Here is a 26,157-nt window from a genome sequence, read left to right as displayed (position 1 = left end):
TTGCCTCAGCAGCAAGATTGCGGCCAAACATGTCAGCTCCCTCTAGGTGAGGATCATATCACTTCAGCTAAATGCTCATTTCTTAATCAACAGGTGTTTTTAAGAAATGCATTTTTAAATGATAGTTCATATGTTTTTGGCATATTATTGAACCCTCATGTTAGGAATCGGCACCACTAACCATTATAAGTGGGACATTTTTGACCAGGGGTCTAACTAAGTCCTGAATACCAAAACTATTTGGAGTATCATAACGAACACTATATGCATCTGTAACCATTGTCGGGAATTAATATCAAAATGTATCGTTTACCAAATTGTTCGAATTAGTTATCTGACTACATTAACCAAACACAATCTACATTCACCCAACAATGCACGCTCGTTTCTTGATGGAAAAGATAAAAGACAATAAAAATAAAAAATACATTTTCACACGGGGGCAGATTTAATTTAATTATTAATTCAACTAAATGCACTCCATAGAATAGCCGAATTAGTATCGTCGGAGTCTCTGTCAAGCCTCCTCTTAAGTCTTCAGCCTTTCTTCTCTCGGCCCATGTCTTTCCGAAAGCTGGTGTGCCGGCTCCTCCCATGGGCTTGCCAGGGAAGCCCCCTAGGTTCCACCATCTCAGAGAAGAGCGCCGCGATATCTGGAATTAACCAAAACAACAAAGCGTTTATCAAAACAATGCCTGCCGTCCTCCGTCATCAGGGCCCCTCCGCCTCTGGATGCGCTGATTATCTTACGTCAGTTCCTGCCATTCCTGTAAACAATATTTCCTACCAGACCAGGGTGCCCTGAACTTTCACTGCTCATTGAACTTAAGCCTACTCGGTGAAAATCTTCATTGCACTCAATAAATGTAACTTGTATTCAATCGTATAAAATCCTTTATAGTCAAATGTATAAAATCCTTCACCATATATTCCCATTGTAATTAATTTAATGGGCATTTTATAACCGTGAAACAGGTCGCTAACAAAAAATAGGGGCTAAAAGATATTTATGTATTTTTTCACTAGGATGCACGAAATAATACACTTTGTCCATTTAATAGAATTTATGGAATTTGAGGAGTGGAACAGCGGAGAGAATCCGTGAAGATAGAGGGCGGTAATGAACCGAAATGATGCTGCCGACCCCTGTTGAACTTGAAGTAGAAGAAGACGAAGAAGAAGAAAAAAGGGGAGAAAGAAAACAATGCCTGGGAAGTGCAAATTTCAAGAAGCTTGGCTTTTCAAAGATGCTTACAAAGACTGGCTGGTTAAAGATACGCAGGACATCTACTTCGCGCGATGTCGGGCCTGTTGTAAATACATTAAACTTCAGAATATGGGCGAGGCTGCTCTCACTAGCCATGCAGGAGGAGCTGGCCACAAAGCGGCGATGCGCAACCTCGAGCAAGGTAAAAACCGCTTTTCACGCAATCATCAATCTGATGCAAAAACCAGGCGGAGTTATAGTAATAATATTTGCTTGTCTAAAGAAAATAACCACACAAAGTGTTGTAAGCTAGGAGTATTTATTGCAGGGTGTTCCAAGAGTCTTTGGCACATGAATCTCTTTTACAATGAATGGTGAGTAAGATAAAAGTTGTACAATGTTGGGACGCGTTTGGCATCTACTCAGTTATGACGCTAGGGCTGGATCCAGGGTTTCTGGCTTGATCAGTGAAATTATCCATCCATTATCTGCACCGTTTATCCTCAGTAGGGTCGCGGGGGTGCTGGAGCCTATCCCAGCTATCTTCGGGCAGCGGGCAGGGGACACCCTGAACTGGTTACCAGACAGTCGCATGGCACATAGAGACATACATTCACTTATTCACACCAAGGGACAATTTGGACCGGCCAGTAAACCTGAAATGCGTGTTTATGGAATATGGGAGGAAACCGGATCGCTCGGAAACTCACACAAGAACAGGGAGAACATGCAAACCCCGCACAGGAAGGCTGGTTGCTTGTTTTGAACCCATCACTTCAGAACTGTGCCCCAGGCGTCCAGACCACTCCGCTGCCGTGCCGCCCCAGTAAAATAATATTGACCCCAAATTTGTAGCTTTGGTTTTCGGCATTATGTCTTATCCTACATTAGTAAACTACCCTACATATTAAAATCACAGATGAAAATGAATCTTTTCAAAACACAATACATTTGACATATCAAGTGTCTTTTGGCAAGACACTGAACCCTTAATGCCCCCGATAAGAAGGTAGGTGTACATGGCTGCCTCTGTTATCGGTGTGTGTGTTTGTGAATGGGTAAGTGTGGAGTGCATTGTAAAGCACCTTGGGAGTCTTTCAGTAACTGGTTAAAGCGCTACAGCAGGGGTCTGGAACCTATGCCTCGCGAGCCATATAAGGCTCTTTTCATGATTAGATATGGTTCGGAGATAAAATGCAACTATTCATATTTCTCTGTGGCGTTCCTAAGTTGAGTGATTTAATATCGATTTTGGTACATGCGAAGACAGAACAACACTAACTACAAAATTGATGCAGTCCTCTATATATATAGGGCACATTCTCAACTGCACTTTATAGTCACACAACAACATACCACGTTTTGGCAGTAGGTCACTAAGAAAACCTTTAAAAAGAAGCTCATAGAACTTTGTATGTTCACTGCTGGGATACTCTATGATGAAAACCCAATGATCAAACTATAAATGCATATTAAAAAAAACAACTCAAAAACACAATTTGATTGGGTGAGTGGTTGAGGTGGGCAGTTCTCTGCACACAGCGCAAGACATTCCCCTCTCTCTTTCTTTCTCTTTCTTTCTCTTTCTCTTTCTCTTTCTCTTTCTCTTTCTCTCTCTCAGTGCAGTCAGCACCGAGGGTGAATACAACAATATCCTTATTGTTTGCAGTATTTTGTGACATTTTTACAGAAGAACTTTGTTTGCACATTGTTTTGAAACCATTATTGAAAACAGAAATGATGGTCAAAATAAGCCTTAAAAAACTGCGGGTGGGAGACAAATTTTAAGTAGTCAAATGCCACACCAGTGAAATAAAATGTGTCTGGGAATCGGCTTTGGCGGTTTTGTTGAATTCTGTCTTAAAATATTTGGTGTGACTCTCTCAAAAATTTTTTAAAAATATTTTTACTTTTGTGACTCTTGGTCAAAAAGGTTCCCAACCCCTGGGCTATAGAAATACAGTCCATTTACCTACCAACACTATCACTTATTTTCCTTTAAATTTCTCCTGCCTTCTGATAAAAATCTACCGATTTTCCAAATTTGAACCAAAATATTGACTCTACATAAGTATTTTTGATGCGGGACTAGGTCAATGTGCGTCTTACGATCGCATTAGACATCAGTTTTGGTGAAAGCGTATCACTTGGTTTTAAACAAACACTTGTTGTTGTTTTAATTATTCTGGAGATGGTTTGTGTTTTGTGTTTCAAAATACAATAAAATCTGCAGCTTTTAAAATGTCAAAATGTTGTCATGTATACATATACAGACGCTCCCTTACTTATGACCATTCTACTTACGCAAAACGTTAGATCCGAACATTTTTTTCGGGATGTCGAAAAATATCCGGACATTGCTGTACTCCAAGATTTTGTATTGTGTGCACCTTTTTTCGAGTGCAGGACATTACTGTAGTACTACAGAGGCGTGTTCAGGAGAGTGAGTGATTGCTATCGCGAGCTATCGCTAGCTTCTGAACGGCCAGTGATTATTGAGCGCTCGCGTGCCCGAGTAATCACGGGAGAAAGACCGCTTACTTTGATTTCCAACATGGCGTCGACAGTGCAGAAGATGGAGGATCTCACCCTGACGAGTGCTGTTGGCGATGTAATATATCGTCTTACATTGCCTGGTAATGTTTGTGAACAATGCAAGACAGGTATGACCCTTCCACTGCGTTTAGGATAACCTTAACTGTGTCAATATGCGAACTGTCGCTCATATCAGCCAACTCGCTCAAAGCAAGCTGTAGAACGAAATCCATTTTACTGTCGTCGGCCATTTTGGATCAGTAAGGCAATCACAGTGAGCGATTACAAAACGTTCAGCAGTGCGCGGCAAGCGATTATCAAGAGACTACATGTCTGATCACTCTCCTGAACACGCCTCAGGCGTGCAGTGGCGCTGTGAGAGGTCACCCAGCATCCAGGAATAAAAAAAAATCCCCTTCCTATTTCGTGTGTAAATATTTTATACTGTCTATACCAGAGGTGTCAAACTCATTTTAACTCGGGGGCCACACGAAACATTCTCTCGGGGGCCGGACGAGTGGATTAAAGAGAAAGAAAAAGAGATAAATAAATAAGAGTAAGGGGGAGGGATAAGGAGAGAGGACGGGACAAAGAAAGAAAAAGAGAGAGAGGGAGAGAGCGTGAGAAAAAAAAGATAAAAAGTCGTGAGAGAGGGGGAAAAGAAAGGGAGAGGAGTAAAGAAATCCAAAGAGAAATAGAAAGACAGAAGGAGAGAAAAGAGAAAAGAAAGTGCAAAGGGTAGGAAGAGAGAAAAGGAAAAAAGGAAGTCAGAGCAAAAGAAGTTAAAAAGACATAGAGAGAGAAAGGACAAAGAGCAACAAAGGAAGAGAAAAAGAGAGACACAAAGAGTGAAAGAGACAGAGAGTGGGAGAAAAGGGGTGGAAAAGAAAGAGAGAGAGAGAGAGAGAGAGAGAAAAATAAATACAAGTACAGTATCTTTGTTCGAGGGCATCTTTGGCAACATCAAGTTGCCATATTTCAACCTGCAGCTCATTTTTCTCTTGCGCTTCTTTGAGTGTTGTCTCGCGGGCCGGATTCAATCCCTTAGCGGGCCTGACCTGGCCCGCGGGCCGCCGGTTTGACAACTGTGGTCTATACCATGTCTATACAATCTCCAACGCGCTATGTACTTTGACATTTTTATTGTTTAATATCCCGTGCATCCATTCAATATGGTTGGTGTAAAGAAGAGGCGAGCCGTTTTTTTTTTTAAATGAAAGTGAAATAAGAAAGCTTGATGCGGTTGAGAAAATGGCTGGAACGTTTCTTTTTTCCGGCCACTTTTTACCACGGAGGAGGAAGTAGCCTAACTGTTAAAGCTCATCTTCCAAAAGTAAGTTAAACTTCTCTTTATCTTTAGCGAGCGTATTATTTTATATGTTTTTTTTTTTTAGTATAAAACAATACAGGTTACTTATACAAGTGTTAGACATACTTATATAAAGCTTAAACATGCATTCCATACAAAACATAGCACTGAAGCAACTTACGAACAAATTCAACTTACAAACGATCGTCCGGAATTTCGTTCGTAAATTGGGCAGCGTCTGTATTCACAAACTAACTCACAGCGCTATACAAACTCTACACTGGCCTCTATTGACCGGAGAGAGCATTTAGTTTGTATTTATTTAAAAAGTCAGAACCTTTGATAGAATTTATCTAGTAACTCTCGGGCTGGATCGGGCTGACAGCATTTACACGTTGTTCCCCATATAATTTTATGAGACCATGGCGGGTGAACAATCTAGGGCAGAAGTATTAAACTATCATCCCAGGAGCCAATTACAACCTGTGGGATTATGGTTTGAGGGCCCAGTGGTATTAATTGTTTGTTTGGTTGGCTCCCTTAACCACACGGGTCGTAGGGGCACCAGTTCCTGTGGTGTGTCTTGAGCAAGTACAGCCTGGTGGCACCCATCCCTTTCCAGGCCAACCTTTGTTTCCCACCCGGTATTGAACCGGGGACCTTTCGCTTGTTAGGCGTATGTGCTCACCACTGAACTACGTAGAAAAAAAAACGTTAATAAGAACAATATCGATTTGAAAAAGAATCCAAATCAGACAGCCTATGATATAGACGTGTATTTAAAAAAAAAAAAGACTTCTTGGTCAAGAAATTGGCATTTTTTTTACATACAATGACCTAATTGACAGCCACCTTGCTGCTACAACTACCCAAACAGCTCAAAAAAGTTGTGCAAGAAATCGGGAGATAAAATGCATTTCGGTCACTTTGTGTCTCCATAGTTTGTATTAATTTTCAATGGGGTTTTTAGACCTTAATAAAGACCATTGATTCAACTGCAACTCAGTTTTTATTTGTGCATCTACAGTTGATATTTTGTAACTCTCTGTCTCTAAGCACGATAGATTAAATTATGTTTGCATGTCATTATGATTATGTTCTCCCTGAGAAAAAAAAAACTAGCACAGAAAATGTACTCTTTTTCTCAATAGAAAATCGGATTCAAATTGCAATTTAGGTCTGGAAAAATCGCAATTAGGTTTTTCTTCCAAATACATAAATTCATTTTTTCCAATGTTATTAATGATACAGGTATACTTTGGTTGGTGTGGGTTATTTTAAGTGCGCAAAGTTGATCTTTTATAGTGTGCAAATGTTCTTGGCCTTTTAAAACATGTTCTTTCCTTTTTTCAAATGTTATTTATGTTAGAGGTTGACATTGGTTATGAAGAAATGTCCAAATAAATAATTCGAATTATATTTTGTGATATGTATTTATTTTAATGACCTTGAAGTGCTATCTATTGCAATTCACAGGTAGGTAGGTACTGTACTTTCATCGATTGATAAATCCATCCATCCATTATCTGCACCGCTTATCCTTAGTAGGGTCACGGGGGCGCTGGAGCCCATCCCAGCTATCTTCAGGCAGGGGGCACCCTGAACTGGTTGCCAACCAGTCGCAGGGCACAAGGGACAGACAACCATTCACTCGCTCATTCACACCAAGGGACAATTTGGACCGGCCAATTAACCTGACATGCATGTCTTTGGAATGTGGGAGAAAACTGGAGGTTCAATCTTATGACCTCAGAACTGTGCCGCACACGCGCTAACCACTGCGACGCCGTGCTGCCTGATTGATAAATCAATAGGTAAAAAATTATCAACAGACAGCAACCCTAACAAAGCTCCCCAGAAGAGAACGCTGTTTTCTTAAAGTTAAGCATGTCTATATGATTTAGTACTGACAAAAAAACTAGTAAACAAAATGCACTTTAAAAAAAATAATCGAAAATCGCATCAAAATCTCAATACTTGTCTGAAAAATCGTAATTGTTTTTTTTTTCCCAAAATCGTGCAGCCCTACTCCGGACCCAAGCTGTTTACCAGTGTATGTTTTCAAAGTCTTCAGAACTTTTAAGAAAAGAGACATGTGTCTGCTGCTGTTAGCTGCATTAATTTAAATGTGTTAAAATATCACCTTGAAGAAGAGCAGAGACAGGTATTGGCTGCTCTGCCATAATCACTTTAAATGTGTGTTGAAATTAAAGCATTTTTTTCCTCATTTTGCACCTCATTTTTTTGCTCAATTCAAGTATCAATCAATTCAATATCTGTTACCTCACCTGTGTATTGTTGTTCAAAAGGTTTTACCTTAAAAGGCTTGAATCCTGCATTTTTTCATTTTTTTAATTAAAGGAGCAGAAAGTTAAGTTGATAAGGTTTTTTTGATTATTTCTTGACCACTACATTTCTCTTCATCCATGTGTACATATGTAATATTTAGCTGAAAATATCATAGTAGCATAGCATGTAATGCAGCAGATCATATATATATATATATATATATATATATATATATATATAATTAGACAATATATTTGTCAATGGTGATCATTTGTGTGACAATTAATCGTCTCCAATAATTCATAATCGTGACAGCCCTAGCTTGACTTTAAAGTTGCCTAGTATGAACAACTTGAAAATCTAAATTTGGTAAAAGTTCACCATGGATTAGAGCAATAAACGTTATAATAAATAGTTTTAAAATCAATTAATAATTTGGTGAATAATGTTTCCTCATTGTTGGTAAGGTATAATTAAAAAAAAACTCTTGTAAGATAAGTAGCACTAATACACACCATGGCATTTGCGATCATTCATATAATAAGAAACTCTTCCTACCCCTGACCAGTGGACAAAATCAGCACAGCAGTGGAGACAAAATCACGCAATCAACCAATTGTCCAAAAGCGAGTGAGAGGACAAATAAAAAAGTATGCCAGCAAGCACACCATGGCGTTTGCTAGCTTTTATATCACCAGAAATCCTAAAGTTATTTAGATTAACTTTACGTTTACATATATTAAATAATAACATTATATTTTTGAAGAATGCTAGTTTAGAGACCCTGGCTGGGACCAATTAAACCCTATTTTCTCAAAATACCACAAGGTGGCGTCAGAGTTATGGTTAACTGGTTTAAACAAACACATTTACCCCCTTTCTTGTTCTGTCAAACAGGTAACTTGACGAGGATGAATGTTACAGGGCAGATGAATGGCACCTTGATTAAGGTAATTGAAAGTGCTCCAACAACAATGCTATACGGAGTCCTATTTAACACAAAAGTGATCTGATGCACAGGCTGAAGACAGCATGGAGCACGTAGCCATCTGCCTACAGAATCAAGAAATGGACAGGCTACCAGGGAAAGACTGGTCAGATCTGCTACATAGCCCCGCATCAAACCCCAGTCTTCACATAACAGGGATGCAGGATCCAGTTTACCCTGCTGCCCACTCCACAGCTGCAGGTTAGAAAACGAGTCTCTTCCGCCCAAATACGATTTTAATTCCATTGCGAGCAGATTTTGAAAATGTGGATCTAAAGTTATTCACAAAAAAACTTGTTTTTTATTTGGGCACAGAAAAAGTAGTGTTCCTCCCCACAATTTTCTAAATATGTTGCAAAATACTTAATGCACCAGGGGACTCAAGTAATTTGGTCTCAAATTTGACCCATCTAGCTCGTTTGCTGTAGAGCTTTGACATCATCGAAGGAATACATCACCTTGGAAATAGCGAATCCTATTAACAATACATACGAGTTAGCTCTGAAACTGACGGTGATCAGTGAACAGCAATTGTATAGAGCTATTTTTTGCTTGAATACATTGGGAGTTTGCTTACCCTTTCGCTGTTTTGTCCGAGTTGCGTGCTTCAACCTGCAAAAGCTGCAGAGTGTGTCTTTTGACTGGTTAGCTGGCCAGCCTGCTGTGTTCATTGGTTCATTCTCAGCCAGGTTTGCTTTTGTTGCTGTTGTCATTTATCGTTGTTGGTTCCCGATTGCTAGGGTGCCGCTGTTCCTAACATAATATCACAGCTCAGGAAGCCAAAGTTAGGACATGCTGTCTTCAGAATGCATTTTTTCGGAAAATAATTATATATATTTAAAAAAAAAAAAATATATATTATATAATGTATATAAATATCTATCCATCATCTGCACGGCTTAGCCTCAGTGGTCGCGGGAGTGCTGGAGCCCATCCCAGCCATCCTCGGCCAGTGGGAAGGAGACACCCTAAACTGGTTGCCAGCCGGTCGCAGGGTACACATAGACAGACAACTCACTCGCTCATTCACACTTACGGACAATAGTAACCGGCCAATAAACCTGGAATGCATGTTTTTGGGAATGTGGGAGGAAACCAGAGTGCCTGGAGGAAACCCACACGGACACGGGGAGAACATGCAAACTCCACATGGGGAGGTTGCTGTCGCTTGACTTGAACCCTGAAGCTCTGCACCGTGGGGCTGTGCACTAACCACCAATTCGCCATATATTTATAGATATAAAGCTCTCTCTCTCTCTCTCTCTCTCTCTCTCTCTCTCTCTCTCTCTCTCTCTCTCTCTCTCTCTCTCTCTCTCTCTCTCTCTCTCTCTCTCTCTCTCTCTCTCTCTCTCTTGGGATTTTATGCAAAACCATGTTCTATTTCCTCACATATAGCATGTTTTAGAATTTGGGAAATTCTTTAACTCACTCGGTTCACCAACAAAGAGGAGGGTCACTGATTATTTAAACTACTCTTTAGCACCAGAAGATCGCATATAAACTGTCAAACTAAACATAAAATAATTAGATTATTCTCTTTAAAAAAAAAAAAAAACACTCTCAACTTTAGTGCTAATACAAATAGCATACATCTTTGCTGTGATATAGTTCCTTTACATTTGAATAGAATCTGTGAGTCTAGACTAAGCTCACACGACTACACGGACACCGTGTGCAGATAGTCCTTCTTGGTTTAAACTTTACGTGGATCTATGTTTTTCACATTCAATGCCAGATGTTTCAAATGAGAAGAGCTAGTGCCAGCCAATTTTTGCCATTTTGCCCCATTGAAGGCCTACAGAAAATATAAACATAGAATATCTCAAAAGAAAGCTTCATGTTTTTAAGTTGTCACCTGTCACTGAAATATGTCACATTACATATCATTGGAAAACGCCAACTCTTGGCATGGAAGGTTTCAAAATGTACTCATCAGAGAAATATCACCATCAGTCTGGAACAAGATACCCGAAAACTATAAAGCCGAGGTAACTCACCAGTCCATCGCATGGCCGTCCAAGTTTTTTGAATGTCCCCGAAAAGGGCTTTGTTACATGGAATCCAACCATGTACAATATTTACTCATGAAAGTGCCGACAGATAAATAAGAAAACGTTTTAAATATTTGTTTCTTCTTTGGACGTTGCTTCTCATAATCTGTTGGTTTTGCTATATTTTCTTAGTTTACAAATAAAGAGACTCGCAAAATTATTCCCAATATGGTAGATAGCCCTCCTCTTTCAATTGACACCTTTTCCATGGTGAGGGTCTGTCCATGCTGGTTTTACTTATGCACAAAGCTGAAGTTGCATCGAACTTACATTTTCCTCGAAACATATATTCCATGCATTTCACTCTTTACTGCTCTTCCGCCTCTGACTGCCATAACTTTGCAGCATCACTGCATAAGCGGCAGGCTTGAAAGCTTGGGGGCAAAAGTCTCGGCCTTATAGTCTGAATTTTACGGTATTTATGACAAGTGAAAAAATGTTGTTTTGAAAAATATTTTTCTTGGGTTACCTTTGCTCGGAGGAAGCATCACTTGAGAGAAGATTCCTATATGGAACTTTGGACTTTTCCATATTTAGCCAGAGGGAGAAGGAGGTAACTACTCGCTGCTCCCGGTCCTTGGCTTCCCTGGCTTCAGCCTTGTCCCAATTGTCCAGGGAAAAAAGGCTATTCAGGGTCCCGCTTTGGCCTCGCCGTCCCAGGAAAAAAGAGAGAAAGCAGGCGACCTGCCTTTTTAAATACAGGTGATGTCATTCATCACTGGAGCCATGTCCTGTTAGTTTCCTGTTGATTGAGTGATAATAGGTGAATTTCATTCGGGCACAACGAAATAAATCTCTGGTGACATACTTAGTCAAATTATTAATCTTTTGATTACAAATGAACACTGTGGGGTTCTGATCTTTATTATACAGCTGGAGAGTCTGATCACTTCCTGTAAATGAAGGACATGTCTGTCCGTGAGCATCGTGGTAACATGCTCTTGTTTGCACTTAAGGAAACATCTTGTGAACGAATTGTGGGTCTATTAAAATTCCTCCCTGTTTTGGCCGAGTCTGTGGTTGGAAAAGGTTAGAGCAAATGTTTTTGGGGCAATGGATTTCCTCTACACTGATGAACCCAAACCCTTTATAATATATATATTTTTAAATCAAACAATTTAAAAAAACTCCGTGTTGCCACTCAAGAACAATGCTTCTAAAAATGTATTTATACATTATGGCACTGAATGAGTGAATCATTTATTTTCTATGGGCAACTCTCTCAGTGCTCCTAAGACTTGTGTCAAATTCTGAATAAGTGTCCTTTTCCCCTCCCAGGTACGTCCGGGTTCCTTGCCCAGCGTCTCGTCCCTTCAGCCAGAAACCGTCCCCATGAAGCAGCGGTACAGCAGCAGAGAACAGAAGTCTTGGAGCAGCAGCAAGACATGAGGCTGCTGGAGTGGGAAAACAGAATGAAGGTGCTTGACTGGGAGCAAGAACTGATGAGGGAGAAGACGCGAGCCACTCGCCAGAAGGTGAAAGCCTTCAGGATGAAGAAAAACTACTACAAAGCCAAGCTAAAGCGGCTAGGGGAGCCCGTGCCGCCGTCTTCCTGCAGCAGCAGCGATGACGACGAGAGGGGCGCCGATCCTACGGGATGAATTACTTAATTCCGTAAATAAAAAACATTGTCTTGTACCTAACTGCACAAAGACAATGATTGCGAGATAAGAACATGGTACAATGATTACCTTTTTTATGAATTTAATGTTTCTTTTCTTTTCGACGGCAAATTACTGATTTTTACGAACTCTAGGGTGCATGGAATCAATCTCGGGTTGCGCAGGGTGAGTCTCAAAACTTTACCACTAGTGATACAGGTGACAACGCATTTGATCTTATGATAACACTGTTTTCATTACAGGGCCAGAAACGGGTGTTAGAGAACGAATGTTAGAGATCGGCAAAAGCAGAAAATCTGACCTGAAACATGAATGAATGCAGATAATGCACTACGAGAGTAGCAACTTGATGGTGTTTTAGGTGATGAATTGGACATTATAATTTTTTTTAATATCTTTAAGGAAAAAATAATGTTTTCTCCATTCTCTAACATTAGTTTCTGGCACCACGAAGAGAACTAGATTACTAATGAGAGAAACTCCAATGCCCTTTTTAAGTCATCTGTATCACTGCTGGTCTAGCGACAAAGTCTGCTCTCTCACTGCCGCAACGTATATTGTTTGATGAATCATTGCAATATTAAGGTATATAAATTGTAATACCTTGTGTAGTAACGCACACCTATAATTACTGTATGCGATTCCAATCTTGTCCACCGTAGTGTGCAGTATCTAAAGTACCCTGGGTTAAGAGACACACTTTCAAATTGGAGTTCTTAGAGGATAAAAAATAGAGTAATAACTTTCAGTAGGTTCATTTTCCTAAAAAATATGATTTGGATTGGTAATTTACAGGCACAAAGGGACCCAACTGCTTGCACTAATGCTGTCTTAACAAGCTAGTAGAATGACATAAGAGGTATTTTTTCTGACTTAGCACGGCCTGAGCGTTAACTGAGCTGCTTTTCACGGTTTACATCGGGGTCAATGTTATGTGTGAGTGCACAGTGCAGCATCATGTCGTATTTGCTTCTGGCTATATATTTACAATCCCACATTGCAGCTTGTACGTAGATGTATGACCTACAAAACGAGTTTATGTCAATGTCGAGGATTTAAAAGGCATTTTAAGGCTACATTATAACATTTATAGGTTTGTCTTTGAAATTTAGCCCCCATTAATGAACTTCAGACTATTATAAGTAATGGACTGAAGGGATCACATTCTACCCACAAAGGCAGTAATGATTTTCCTGTCCCACAGATATGAGAATCTCTCACCTTTAGGAGAAATTAAGTGTCTTAAAGTCATAAAGGGTGACCCACGTGACTTGTACAGATTCGAGGCGAAAATGTTTTAAATCGGGTAGGGGGTTATTGAGAGTTTTCTTTGAGTGAATTGGGTGTTTTAGGTGGTGCGTTTGGATTAAAATCAGTGTTGTATGCCCTGGCAGGAGTACTTTATTTATTCGTGTGTAAAGCACATTATATTTTGTTTGTCACACTATTTTTATTCACGTACCAGAGACAAATGTGAGAAAATGGAGAGAAGAGAAAGTCGTCCTGAAAGTTATAAAATAACATAAAAAAGCACGAGGGAAACAACTCTTTGGTGTATCTGATGATGAATTGGACTTTTAAGGGCATGAACCGAATACATTGTAAATTTTATGTTGTTATTGTGTTCATAGTTGTCAATAAATGATTTGAATCATGGCAACATGTATTCAACATTTGTCACTTACTTTGGTTAGTTTGAGCTGAGAATAAGTCGAACAAAATTGTACAGACTTGATGAGAAGAAAAAATAGGGGTGCGCGTTATACGAACATAAATCTGATATTTCCTCCACACCGTTCTCACCTTTTTGAGCCCTGAGCCATTTTCATGTCCTACCAGCTGTCGTCGGGCAGTGGGCAGAGCAAGCCCTTAGCTGTTTGCAGGGCACTATGGAGACGATTTGGACCTGTCAATCGAAATGCATGTCTTTTAGAATGTGGGAGGTAACCAAAGTGCCGGGACGAAACCCACGGATGAAGAGAACATGCAAACTCCACACAGGGACTTGGATTTGAACCCCAGACCACTGAACTGACATGCTGACCACTCATCTGCCGTGTCGAATGATCTTTACTTGCATATTTATGTCGAAAGGATCACTGTAATATTTGACCACTGCATGTCACATTATTGTGTAGTACAACTAAAAACAAGTGCTACAGAGCACAAAGATTACAAACTATGAAGACTCAGTAACCAAACCGCAACATTTTAATTCTCATTTTTCGCTCACCCTTTCACAAGGTTTTTCATTGGTTTGGTGTACCTTGATCTGTAAGTGGTTAGCACATTGGCCTAACACTTGAACGATCCCCGGTTCAAGACCGGGTGGAAACATATGTTAGCCTGGAGAGGGATCGGTGCGACCAGGCTGAACTTGCCCAGGACACACCACAGGAAACGGTGCCCCTGTGACCCGAGTGGTTAGGGAATCCGAACAATCAACCTACTAAAGAGCAAGATGTCAAACAATCATGTTGGCCGCCTGCAGGTGAGTCTCAAATGATGTAAACTAAACACAAAAGCGTTGGCCTACCAATATTGGGAAAAAATGCATGTTTATAGTGGACCCTCTTTTTTGCATAAAATGTCCCGCAAAACCTGCAAAATAGAAACCATAATTCATTTACTTATTTATCTAATAATGTATTTATTACTAAAGAATAAAATTACACGTTCAAGTATTTATTTAACAAACAAAACGACTTTATAAAAAAAAAATCCAGCCAAAGATAACTTCTGTTCTTGCCTTTTATTAAACAACTTTATGAATCAAGAACACAATCCACTTTACATGATACTTTGCTGTCATCGTGTGGACATTAGGAAACCTGCGTTTACCTTCTAGTTCTGTTCCATCCATCCATTATCTGCACTGCTTATCCTCAATTGTGTCGCGGGGGTGCTGGAGCCCATCCCAGCCATCATTGGGCAGTGGGCAGGGGACACCCTGAACTGGTTGCCAGCCAGTCGCAGGGCACACAGAGACTCGCTCGTTCACACCTAGGTACAATATGGACTGGCCAATTAACCTGAGATGCATGTTTTTGGAATGTTGGAGGAAACAAACGCATGTATGGAGTCAACAAGCAAAGGTTGCGGTAGCTGGACTTGAACCCTGAACCTCTGCACCGTTAGGCTGCCCACTAACCACCCATCTGCCATTCCGCTCCAGTTCTATATATTTTCCCATTATCAAACATTTGAAAATGTGCAGGAAGCGCCAAAGACCTGCATGTGGCTCCGGAGCAACTTTACCGTGTTAAGAAGTCCAGTTTTGTTGGCGATAGAAAGCATCTTCCTGTTAAGTCAATCAGAATGCAGAACACAATGCACACTGAAAATCTGAAGAGTAGCGAAATCGCAATAAGTAAACAGCGATACAGCAAGGGATTACTTTATTTGATAATTCATGTTTTTTGCTTATTTTTCCTAGGCTTTTAACTAGGACAAAAAAGTCCTATCACATCACGCGATTTTGGCTAACCTGCATTGGCTCCCTGTTAGCTTAAGATGTGATTTCAAGGTTCTCTTAGTATTATACAAAATCATATATGGACTTGCTCCCTCATATCTTTCAGATCTGATTTCCCCCTATGTTCCGGTCTGAAGCCTTCATTCTGAGAGCGCCGGTCTTCTGTTGATCCCAAGAGCCAAGAAGTGTTCCGCTGGTTCGAGAGCGTTCTCCATCCAGGCACCGGTGCTGTGGAATGCTCTTCCCCCTGAGATTCGATCTGCAACCTTAGTGGAAATGTTTGTATCCAAGCTTAAAACACACTTCTACTCTATAGCATATGAATGACCTATACTTTTCTTGAACAATATTTCTGTATTATTTGTGATTGCAACATCCTTTGCTGTCTGGTCATCCTGAAAGGGGGATGCCACATGTGCGGTTCCTTCTCAAGGTTTCTTCATTTTCCTCATGTTGAGGTTTTTGAGTTTTTCCTTGCCCGCATGTTGGTTCCAGATCAGGGGATGGTGTAATAATAGTCTGAAAAAAATAGTCTGTGTAATAACCTGCGAAGCCCTTTGAGACTCTTTGTGATTAAGGGCTATACAAATAAAAATGACTTGACTTGACTATTATTGTTTGATGAATTAAGTTAAGGGGGACCGGAGAGTGTGTTCCAACTACAGGGGAATCGAATTACACTTCTCAGCCTCCCTGGTAATGTCTATTCAGGGGTACTGGAGTTTGCCTATCCAGTCTACATGTGTTTTGTGGACTTGGAGAAGGTATTCGGCCGTGTTCCTCGGGAGGCCCTGCGGGGGGTGCTTCGGGAGTATGGGGTTCCGCAAGTCTTACCCGGGCTGTGCGGTCCCTTATGCCCGGTGTCAGAGTCTGGTCCGCATTGCCAACATTAAGTCGGATTCGTTCCCGGTGAGGGTTGTACTCCGCCACGGCTGCCCTTTGTCACCGATTCTGTCTATAACTTTTATGGACAGAATTTCTAGGCATAGCCTTGGTGGGGAGGGAGTCCGGTTTGGGGGCCTCAGCATTGCGTCACTGCTTTTTGCAGATGACGTGGTGCTGTTGGCTTCCTCAGGCCGTGATCTTCAGCTCTCACCGGAGCGATTCGCAGCGGAGTCTGAAGCGGCAGGGATGAGGAACATCACCTTGGTACTCAGCCAGAAAAGTGTGTCATGCTCCCTCCGGTTTGGGGATGGGATCTTGCCCCAAGTGGAGGAGTTCAAGTATCTTGTGGTCTTGTTCACGGGTGAGGGTAGGATGGAACGGGAGATCGACAGACGGGTCGGTGCAGCGTCTGCCGTCATTCGGACCCTGTATCGGTACGTCGTGGTGAAGAGGGAGCTGAGCCGAAAGGCAAAGCTCTCGATCTACCGGTCGATCTACGTTCCTACCCTCACCTATGGTCATGAACTGTGGGTTATGACCGAAAGAACACGATCCCGGATACAAGTGGCTGAAATGAGTTTCCTCCGCAGGGTGTCTTGGCTCTCCCTTGGTGGTAAGGTGAGAAGCTCATTCATCCGGGAGGGAACCACTGCCCCTCCGCATTGAGAGGAGCCTGTTGAGGTGGCTCGGGCATCTGATAAGGATGCTTCCTGGACGCCTCCCTTGGGAGGTGTTCTGGGCATGTTCCACCGGCAGGAGGCCCCGGGGGCGACCCAGGACACGCTGGAGATACTGTCTCTATGCTGGCCTGGGAACGCCTCGGCATCCTGTCGGATGAGTCCATAATGTCCATTTAAGTCAGAAAAAGATGTCGAAGAATTTTCCTCCCATGGCCACATGGAAAAGTTTAAGGATGCAAAAAGAATGCTGATATTTGAATTTCTTACTCACTTAAAAAAAAAAAAAAAATACAACCCCAAATAGCATTTTCGAGTTAGTTTAGAATATGATAAAAATGTCTTTTGTATATTAAAAAAATCTTTTAAGATTCTACGTAGTGATTTGCATCTTTGGATATTTCCCAACATTTTTATCAAGTCCTGTTTACTTGTTAAGCTCCTAATCCCAAAGTCCTAAAGGGTTGCACAGGCCACCATTACACAATTTGCGGGCAGCTAAAACGTGGTTGGAGAGCCGCTAGTGGCCCCCAGGGTGCAATTTGGGCAACACTAGTTTGTGGCATAGAAACTAAGGTAACTACTTACCTGATTTTTGAAAGCAATCAAGAAGCCTACACGAGATGACTTAAATAACGAAAGTATTTAATTCCCAAACCATTACAATGGTATGTCCTCATTTCCATCGAAGTAATCCACAATATGAATCTGGATAGGTAAATTATAAGCGTGGATAAAAATGAAAAAAAAGGGTTGCATACTTTATATTTTACAAACACATAATGAAGCAAAAGACCGTGTCCAAACGAGTGCAGATGAAAATAACACATATTTGTCCACAAGTGTTTTAACCTGACATCCCTTTTGCTGTGGCTCAACATTACAGAGAGGCAAGTGGTCTCACTTTTCACAGGCTAAGGATTTAAAACCGTGCATACACGGACACGGTCCAGGCACCAAAGGTAAACAGATGATCACATTCATTTAACAGCGCAATTTACATCACAGAACATAACTTGTGACGAAGCTTTAAAGGTATTCCCAAACGACAGAATGTGTAGTGTCCCTCCCCATTAATATGCTGCAAAATATTCAAGACATTTAGTCTCAAAGTTGACCTATTTGGCTTGTTTGAGGTAAGGCTGTGAAGTCATTGAAAGAACACAACACTTTCAAAATGGCGAATCCCGTTAACACAACATGTGAGGCCAGCTCCGAAACAGACGGCGATTTTAGCGAACAGTGATTGCATGTTGCTCATTTCCGTTTGTTTTTTTCACCGCGTTTGTCACTGTTTGTCATTTTGTCTGGCTAGCTCTACGTTAGCGTTGGGGTTACCAAGGGCTTTCCTGTTTTGTTTTCCTCCAGTTTGTACTAGTGGGCTGCACACAATGTGCTATTCGCCAGATAGCCCTTGGTTCATTCCCAGTCGGCTTTGCGTTTGTTCGCTGTAGCAGCTTTCTGTTGTTGGTTCCCAGTTTGGCTGGCTGCTCACCGCATGTTTGTGGTCAACCAGGCTCGCATTTTTCCGCAGAGGCTGCGATCGCCTTTCGTTAATTGGTCCTGATTTAGCCCTCATTGGCGGCTCTCAGTGTGTTTTTCGCCCCTTTTTGGATGCTTGCCCTTTCTTGTACTATGCATCCATCTGCAACACAACGCCTTGGCAAAATTAACAAAAACTTCCTATTCGACACTTCAAACAATATGGCGACTGGCTTGTTAGGGTGCTGTTGTTCTTGTGATGACATCACAGCTTAGGATGACTAAAACGAGACATAATGTCTTCAAAATGCTTTACCTCGAAAAATAACTGGAATATGCCGATGAAACCTATAGAGATTTTATGCTAAAATGATGTACTATTACTCACATTATGCACGTTTAAGAATTTGGGATTACCTTTAATGTTTAAACCCTGAAACCTCGCGGCGCCTTCAACATAGTTGTCTTCGTTACAATCATCTCATTGCGTTTGAATCTCTTCGCTCGGGAGAACGACGGCCGTTAACATTTTGACCATATCCCTCCAACTTTGTCTTACAACCTCAGAAGACGTTCCGCCATTTGCATTTACCACGGACATTTGATGGGGAACGCTTTCCTTGTGGAATAATAACATCTCTCTCGTACCAAACTCACACAGACGGACCTTACAAAAAAAAAAACGTCCCAAGAGACTTCTTGGTTTCCAATGAAAAAGATACAAAATGTATAAAAGTGTTTTACTATGTACAGTATATTCCTCCTTTGGATGGATTACGTATAATACATTTGAGAAATTGTGATATTTCGTAAACATGTTTTTTGTCAGGCTCGATCTTCAGAGTCAGCGTCCTGGATCTCGATGTCATCTGTGTCCGCAGTTGTATTTTTAGGCCTTCGTTGGTTCTTTTCGTCCTTGGATGGGATCGAAAAAAGCGGAGGCTTTCATCAAGACTGGCCTTCGCTTCTGTTGGTTCTGAGACAGGAAAAAAGATAAAAGATGAACTCAAATAATATCCGTACTTTCTTTACATTGTGAAAAAAAACATGCATGTAATATATCCTTATGATAAACAAACACATTCATGTTTAACCCTCGTTTTTTTCTATTTTCAATCTGAGAGTGCATTGAAAAATATTTCCCTCGTGTTGTGAAAACATGTTAAAAACAGCAGTGCGCTGTGATTGCTTGTGGGAGCCAACCACATACTATACATAAAATATGCTACGTACATTATTTGGGTCCATGATATTATTTTTGATATATCATAATCCTGGTATACTATAAAGCATTTCCCAGGATTTCCGTATTTTTCCCTTCAGTTCAGTAGTCAAGTGTATGCAAAGTTAACATTTTTGTTAAATTCTTACACCGCTACACCGCCAGGCGGCGACAAACCCCGAACGATCATTTTACCTGCAAACGACTGAATGCAGTTTGACTGCAGCTCCATGGTGCTTGATGGTGATTGCTGATATCGCACACATATGCGTAGCTCGGTTCGTTGCCACTGAACTTTTGGAGTGGTTAGAAGTCAAAAAATATTTATGAATGACGGAGGTATCACACTTCACGTCCAAATAATGTATAGTGACATGAAAGTGAAACTACACAGAGTTTACAGTTGTTGACTTTGGAACTTTCTTAAGTTGATATTCGTAAATTAAATAACGCCATTTTATTCATATATATACATATATCTCATCTCATTAGCTGTACCGCTTATCCTTATTGGGGTCGCGGGGGGGGGGGGGGGGGGGGTGCTGGTGCCCATCCCAGCCATCTCCGGGCAGTGGGCAGGGGACACCATGAACTGGTTGCCAGCCAATCGCTGATATATATATATATATATATATATATATATATATATATCCATCAATTATCTGCACCGCTTATCCGCAGTAGGGTCGCAGGGTCGAACCCATGACCTCAGAACTGTGCCGCACACGTGCTATCCACCACGCTGCCTGTGTATATATATATATATATATATATATATATATATATATATACACTACATGTTTATCAAAAATAAAATAAGATAAACAAAGAGCAGGTGGGTGCAGCTCAAAGGAGTAGAAAACCCTGCCGGGATTTTTTAAGAGAATCTGATTTTCTTAAGCTTCAGGTTTTGGATAATCACTAATCCATTAGTTGTGCGCTGGAGGGGATGTACAGTGATATATGTAACTGCTTCAATATAGCTTAATGTAGCGAAGTAAACGTATGATAATTTCTTCACAAATCTACTAAAGTAAAAGTAAAAAGTATAGCAATTAAAAAATACTCCCAACTTAACTGTCATTACAACATAATGCCTTACTCCCTTAATAAAAGCAGAGCATGATTTACAAGATTTTCTAATCACTAACTGATCTTGCCTCAGTCTCGATGTTACATACGATCGAAAAACTCTTAACAACTTTTGTGAAGGTTGGGCATGTTGATATTTTCATACACAGTACAACTGAGTATGCCATTCTCAAGCACAGAGTACGAGAGCAATGAATTTCTCTCCATTGATGTCATGATATTCTCCTTACCATATACTCACATCTAAGAGTCGAAAAAACAGAAATCAGTGGTCAGTTTGCATGCGGATATTTAGTTGGGTGTCAACAGTAGTGAATAATAGGCAGCGCATGGGGTGTGGTTTATACAGGAACAATGATATCAACGGGGCAAACACGAGCACAGAATATACAGTAAAAGTGCTAAACTGTGGTCTTTTTATTTGTAATATTATTTTTGCAATACACCACGTCTTTGAAAAAAAAGTAAACGTCTTGGACAGTACCAAGAAAATGGAGGAAAAGACCTTTGAGTGGTTTGAAGCCCAGAGACGAGATGAATATGGGATGTCTCAGCAAAGTGTTTGTTTGCAAACTGTCAAGGTTGCACAAGCTTCACTACAGGTTAGGTGTACGCTTTTTCCATTTATTTTATTATGTGGCTAATTTGAAACATTTTTAGTGGGGTCATTTCTAACTAGATAGTTACTTTCAGAGTAACGCGCTACTTTTTGGTGTCAGTAATCTGGGCGGTAACAGATTTACTGTTTAAATCAAGAACAATAACTAATTATTGTTTCAGACTTTCCCCGACTTCAACAGTCCATACACCCACATCCACTCTACGTTTGCGTCAGACTTGAAAACTACTGAAAACACAGTCCATCCCCACAGTTTGAAGTGCTTTGTGCAGGACTTTCGATTAATTTTACCCATATACCCAATTCAAAAAAATCCCTCCACTTATAATAAAGTTAACTTTTTTCAGGATTTGTGTAAGGATTCCAAAAAATGACAACTTACTCTGAGTCAGGAGCTTCAGATATGCTGTGGGTGGTGGTAGACTGTGGCAAGGATGGTGAAGGGCAACGGGCAGAGCCGTTGGGCCCAGAGGGGGAGGCAGTGTTTGGAGGGGTGAGGACAGAAGGGTTGAAAGATGCAAGGATAGACGAGAGAATATCCAGGTGTTCACTAGAATGGTGTCTCCCCAGAGGGTTCGTACTCGAGTCGGGCGTGGTCGTCTGACCGGGGTACCTACATGCGGAGTCTGGGCGTCCTCGTAAGTGAGGTAAGTGGTCTTGCTGGGGCTCCTCTGAGATGGGTGGAGGTGGGGAGGACGGTGGTGGTTTGTCAGGGTGCGAAGGTTGGCGAGGTGGTAGGGAGCGTAGCCACTCCCTGCAGGGTTGAGACTGCCCTCCCACACCATTGGCTTCCAACTGCTCCCTCGATTTACTGCTCATTGTTGTACATGCCAGGTGTTCCCTAGAAGAAGCCTGTCGCCGACTTTGCATGTTCAACTGAGATCTGGACCCGCTCAGGGTTCCCTCTGTAGTCCCACCCCCGTTGGTTCTCAGGTCCTCTTGCGAGGCGTGAATTGTGCCAGAATGATGGTTGTCCAGTCTGTCCCTGGAGAAGGTCAGGTTCTCCCTTGATGACGACACTCGCTGGTGATCCAGGGCCAACCCCGCGAGCCCTGCTCCCTGGCCCAGTTCTCTCCTCCTGGGTAAGAGGTCCAGATTATCCCTAGATCCCCGAGAGTCCAACCGGTCCCTTGAGCCCCCGACAGTTTGTCTCCCAAGAGGATCTCGGGACAGCTGCCTCCTGGCCAGCGAGTCCAGATGCTCCCTGGATGAATAGCGAGAACCGGGCTGGGAGAGGGAACCCGTACCCGCGCTGGCCGAATACATGCGGCCGTAGGAGGCTGCAGGAACTCCTCGATGGCCCAGGGTCGAGGTGCGGTACCAATTGAGCTCGCTGGCCCCCCGGCCAACTGCTGAAAGACCCTGGAGGGTGGGTGGACAGCCGAGGCGATTCTTGAGGATTCCTATACAAAAAATTAATATGCTCGGTGTCAATGTCCAAGTTCTGAAATTGGTGTGCTTGATAAATTAGAAATGTCCTACAATTTTTGAGGAGGTAAATGGATCTATTGGATTAATGTTTTGAATTTCTTTTTACAAAATAAGGATTCTGAGCAAGAAAGGAGCTTTTGCTGGTTTTAATATAAATACAAACTGTTTTGAAGAAGTTTAGAAGCCTGAAGTGAAAACATATTGGTAACTTTGTTCCGTAAACACTTGTATCTGATTCTTAACTTATTTTATGAACAGAACCATGTGACTCTTTTGTTCCAGTTTAACCATATTGTATGACCATTTATTAAAACGTCACTATATACCGGAATTATTCATGTATAACCTACTTTTTATCTATTTTTTACCTTAAAGGAACTCAAAGTTTGGTTGCGCGATATCCACAAGGTTTTACAGTATGTTACCGCATTTGCGCAATTATAACAATAATTCAGCCAAAAACATTGCTCGCCACATTCACGAAACATTAACTGCAACCACATATTTCGACCCACAAGACACATACAGTCTATTTTTAGTAATGATATTCAAATCAAAGATGAATGCGTGGACGTTTTTTAATAAGTACAGTATTTTTTTGATGGCTCGTGCGCAGGGGCAAGACACTTCTTGAGTTCTTTCCTCACCTTGCCCACAAAGCAATGCAAGCATTGCTCTTTTGTGCCATTAATATCTAGACGTTCAAACTGTTAAGTCAGTATTCTTCACAATTTTAATGATATATTTGTACTTTAAAAGATGGCATCTTGGGCTGCGAAAGGAAACGTTATGAATATCACTTTTTGTCTAAGCTCCAAGTTGCAAATCATGTTGAAATTCACAGAGATCTAGCAGATTGCCAGAAATTAATTGTGCCAGTGACAAATGTTAGAGAAAGGAGAAAACAGGAAGTCTTCCCAAAAGATATAAACACGACGAAGGAAACAACTCTTTTGTAGCTCTGATGCTGATTCGGACTATGAAGGACATCAAATAAATATTCTAAATGACATTTTGGTATCATGTTTTTGGTTGACATTGTCAATGAATAATTTTAAGACGGCCACACTAGTCAACAACGTTTGTCACTTTCAATGCTTAGTTCCTACTGGGAAAAAAATGAAACACATTTTTTGACCAATTTCTAATCAAAACATAGGGGTGCACATTTGTAAGGGAAATTATGGTCTAAATGTGCCTTTATACTATATTCTATCCAATATATACTTTTACATTTATATTTCTATCATGCTCAATAAGTGTGTGGTTTTAGGATTTCACAAGCGCCTTGAGAGTCAGGAGAGTAGGTTTCAGAAGCCAAAGGTTCTTTGCCTCTACAATTTGGAGGTGACTGGCGGGCTTCTGATCTGTTATCAAACAGGTGCACAGAACTCCCTTCGGCTAACCCAAACCACTCAAAGACAGAAACACGAGCTTCCCAGGCCAAAGAAGCGTTGTCTCTACAATTTGGAGGCCACTGGTAATTTATGTGTATCTATGTGCAAACAATAAACTGCTGTGATATATCATTTATTATACTCTCAAGCCATCTAGCAACCAAAATTATACACTGCAATTAAGTATGTGATTCCTGCCTAAACCAATCAGAATGTGCTTACGTGCACATGTTTTATTCAATCCTTCAATCAGAAATCTATGAAACACAATAACAAAGAGGCTCAAGCTTCAGTCTGTGGGATTATTACATAGCAATCCAAGAATGCAATATTGCCTTGTTTCAATGTGCTTGCTTTTCTTTAATAAACAAGTTTGATTGCAGCTCAAAAGTCTCTTCTTTCATCTGGACATCGTTTTGAACCTGACAAGGTTATACACTTATAAGTACGGTACGTAATACAGACACTCCCCTACTTACGACCATTCGACTTACATAAAATGGTAAATGCGGAAAAAAAATGTGGAATGTCTAAAAATATCCGGACATTGCTGTAAGTTAGATTTTGTATTGTGTGCACCTTTTTCAGAGTACAGGACATTACTGTAGTGCTTCTTTCCGCCGCTAACGCGTGTGGTGGCGCCGTGAGAGGTCACCCAACATCCACCCGCTTCCCCTTCTTAGTTTGGGTGTAAACATTCTATACTGTCTATATCTATACAATGTTCAGCGCGCTAAGAAATGTGACATTTTTATTGTTTAATATCTCGTGCATCCATTTAATATGGTTGGTGCAAAGCTTAAAGAAGAGAGGAGCCATTCCATTTGAAATAAAAGTGGAATAAGAAAGCTTGATGTGGTTGAGGAAATAGTTGAATCACTTTTTACCACGGAGGAGGAAGTAAGATAAACTTAACTTTATTCATCTTTATAGAGCATATTACTTTATGAAATGATTATTTTTGAGTACAAAACAATACAGGTTACTAATACAAGTCTTAAACATAGGTATGTATATAAACTATAAACATTCATTCCATACAAAATACAGTACTGAAGAAACTTAGGAACAAATTCAACTTACGAACGATCGTCTGGAACATCGTTCATAAGTAGGACAGCGTTTCGTCATATTTTTTTGATTTTAATTTATTCTATACCATTGCGCCCCCCCAAAAAAATCATTTCTTTATATTAGCCTTAGGGGTTATTTATTTGATGAGTTATGAACTCACCCTTTCGGTGCCTATGGGGCTGTGTGAGGCCGCTTTCGTCCCCGCTAGTGAGAGCCGCGTCGGCTTGGTTATTGTTGGCCGCGTCTTTGCTGTAATCGGCCCCGAGAGGGCGCTCAGAGCCCCACTTCTGCAGAGAATGCTTCTCGCAGCCCTCCAACGCTGGCCAGTAAGACAGGAGGTCGTTGCCATCCAAATCTGTCAAACACGATACATGACTAGTCGCAATTTGTTTACATAATCGGACACAAAACAACGATTGACTTAATTTATCAACCCTCATGCTATATTGTCTGGATTTTTTGTATTTTTTGAATATGTTATTTTCAATTCAGAAACAATGCATTTAGAAAAAGACCAGAGTTGACATTTCCATGGGGTGTCTAGAATGTCCTGAATTTTAATATACTTGCTGACCATTCTAAGACATTGAAGCAATGGGATACTACAGTGGTTAGCACACGAAAGTTCCCCGGTTCGAGACCGGCTGGAAACATGTTGGCCTGGAGAGGAAAGGCTCGCAAGGGATTTTGCCCATTTTGCAGTAAAACAATTTCTGGGCTTGTAGAAGAACTACAGACATAACTGCGCAAGTTCGTTTTCAGAAAACAAAGCGTTATCTTTTAAATTTTGCACGTTGACGCA

At 41.0% G+C, this 26,157-nt stretch overlaps 2 protein-coding genes across 3 annotated transcripts in view; one reads left to right on the top strand and one right to left on the bottom strand.

The window, feature by feature from the left end:
• The first annotated feature begins 1,130 nt into the window (after positions 1-1,130).
• On the top strand, positions 1,131-13,661 carry LOC148369755 (uncharacterized). Its single transcript, XM_088331927.1, has 4 exons — positions 1,131-1,409; positions 8,238-8,290; positions 8,361-8,529; positions 11,658-13,661. Exons 1-4 carry the CDS (start codon positions 1,205-1,207, stop codon positions 11,978-11,980), a joined length of 750 nt encoding a protein of 249 aa, XP_088188053.1. The 5' UTR covers positions 1,131-1,204; the 3' UTR covers positions 11,981-13,661.
• Positions 13,662-17,662: 4,001 nt separating this feature from the next.
• Positions 17,663-26,157, bottom strand: part of celsr3 (cadherin, EGF LAG seven-pass G-type receptor 3) — a 143,429-nt gene continuing 134,934 nt past the window's right edge. For both annotated transcript variants that reach the window (XM_088331916.1, XM_088331918.1), the window contains 3 exons: positions 25,516-25,710; positions 21,836-22,856; positions 17,663-19,496 (listed from right to left, as the gene is read on the bottom strand). In XM_088331916.1, coding sequence (XP_088188042.1) covers positions 19,469-19,496; positions 21,836-22,856; positions 25,516-25,710 — 1,244 coding nt within the window. In that variant the 3' untranslated portion in view covers positions 17,663-19,468. The remainder of the gene's footprint in view (positions 19,497-21,835; positions 22,857-25,515; positions 25,711-26,157) is intronic.

The sequence above is a fragment of the Urocampus carinirostris genome, chromosome 3 (assembly GCF_059441175.1).
Source record: "Urocampus carinirostris isolate Australia breed hairy pipefish chromosome 3, RoL_Ucar_1.0, whole genome shotgun sequence".
Taxonomy (NCBI): domain Eukaryota; kingdom Metazoa; phylum Chordata; class Actinopteri; order Syngnathiformes; family Syngnathidae; genus Urocampus; species Urocampus carinirostris.
This window is presented reverse-complemented; position numbering and strand designations above follow the sequence as displayed.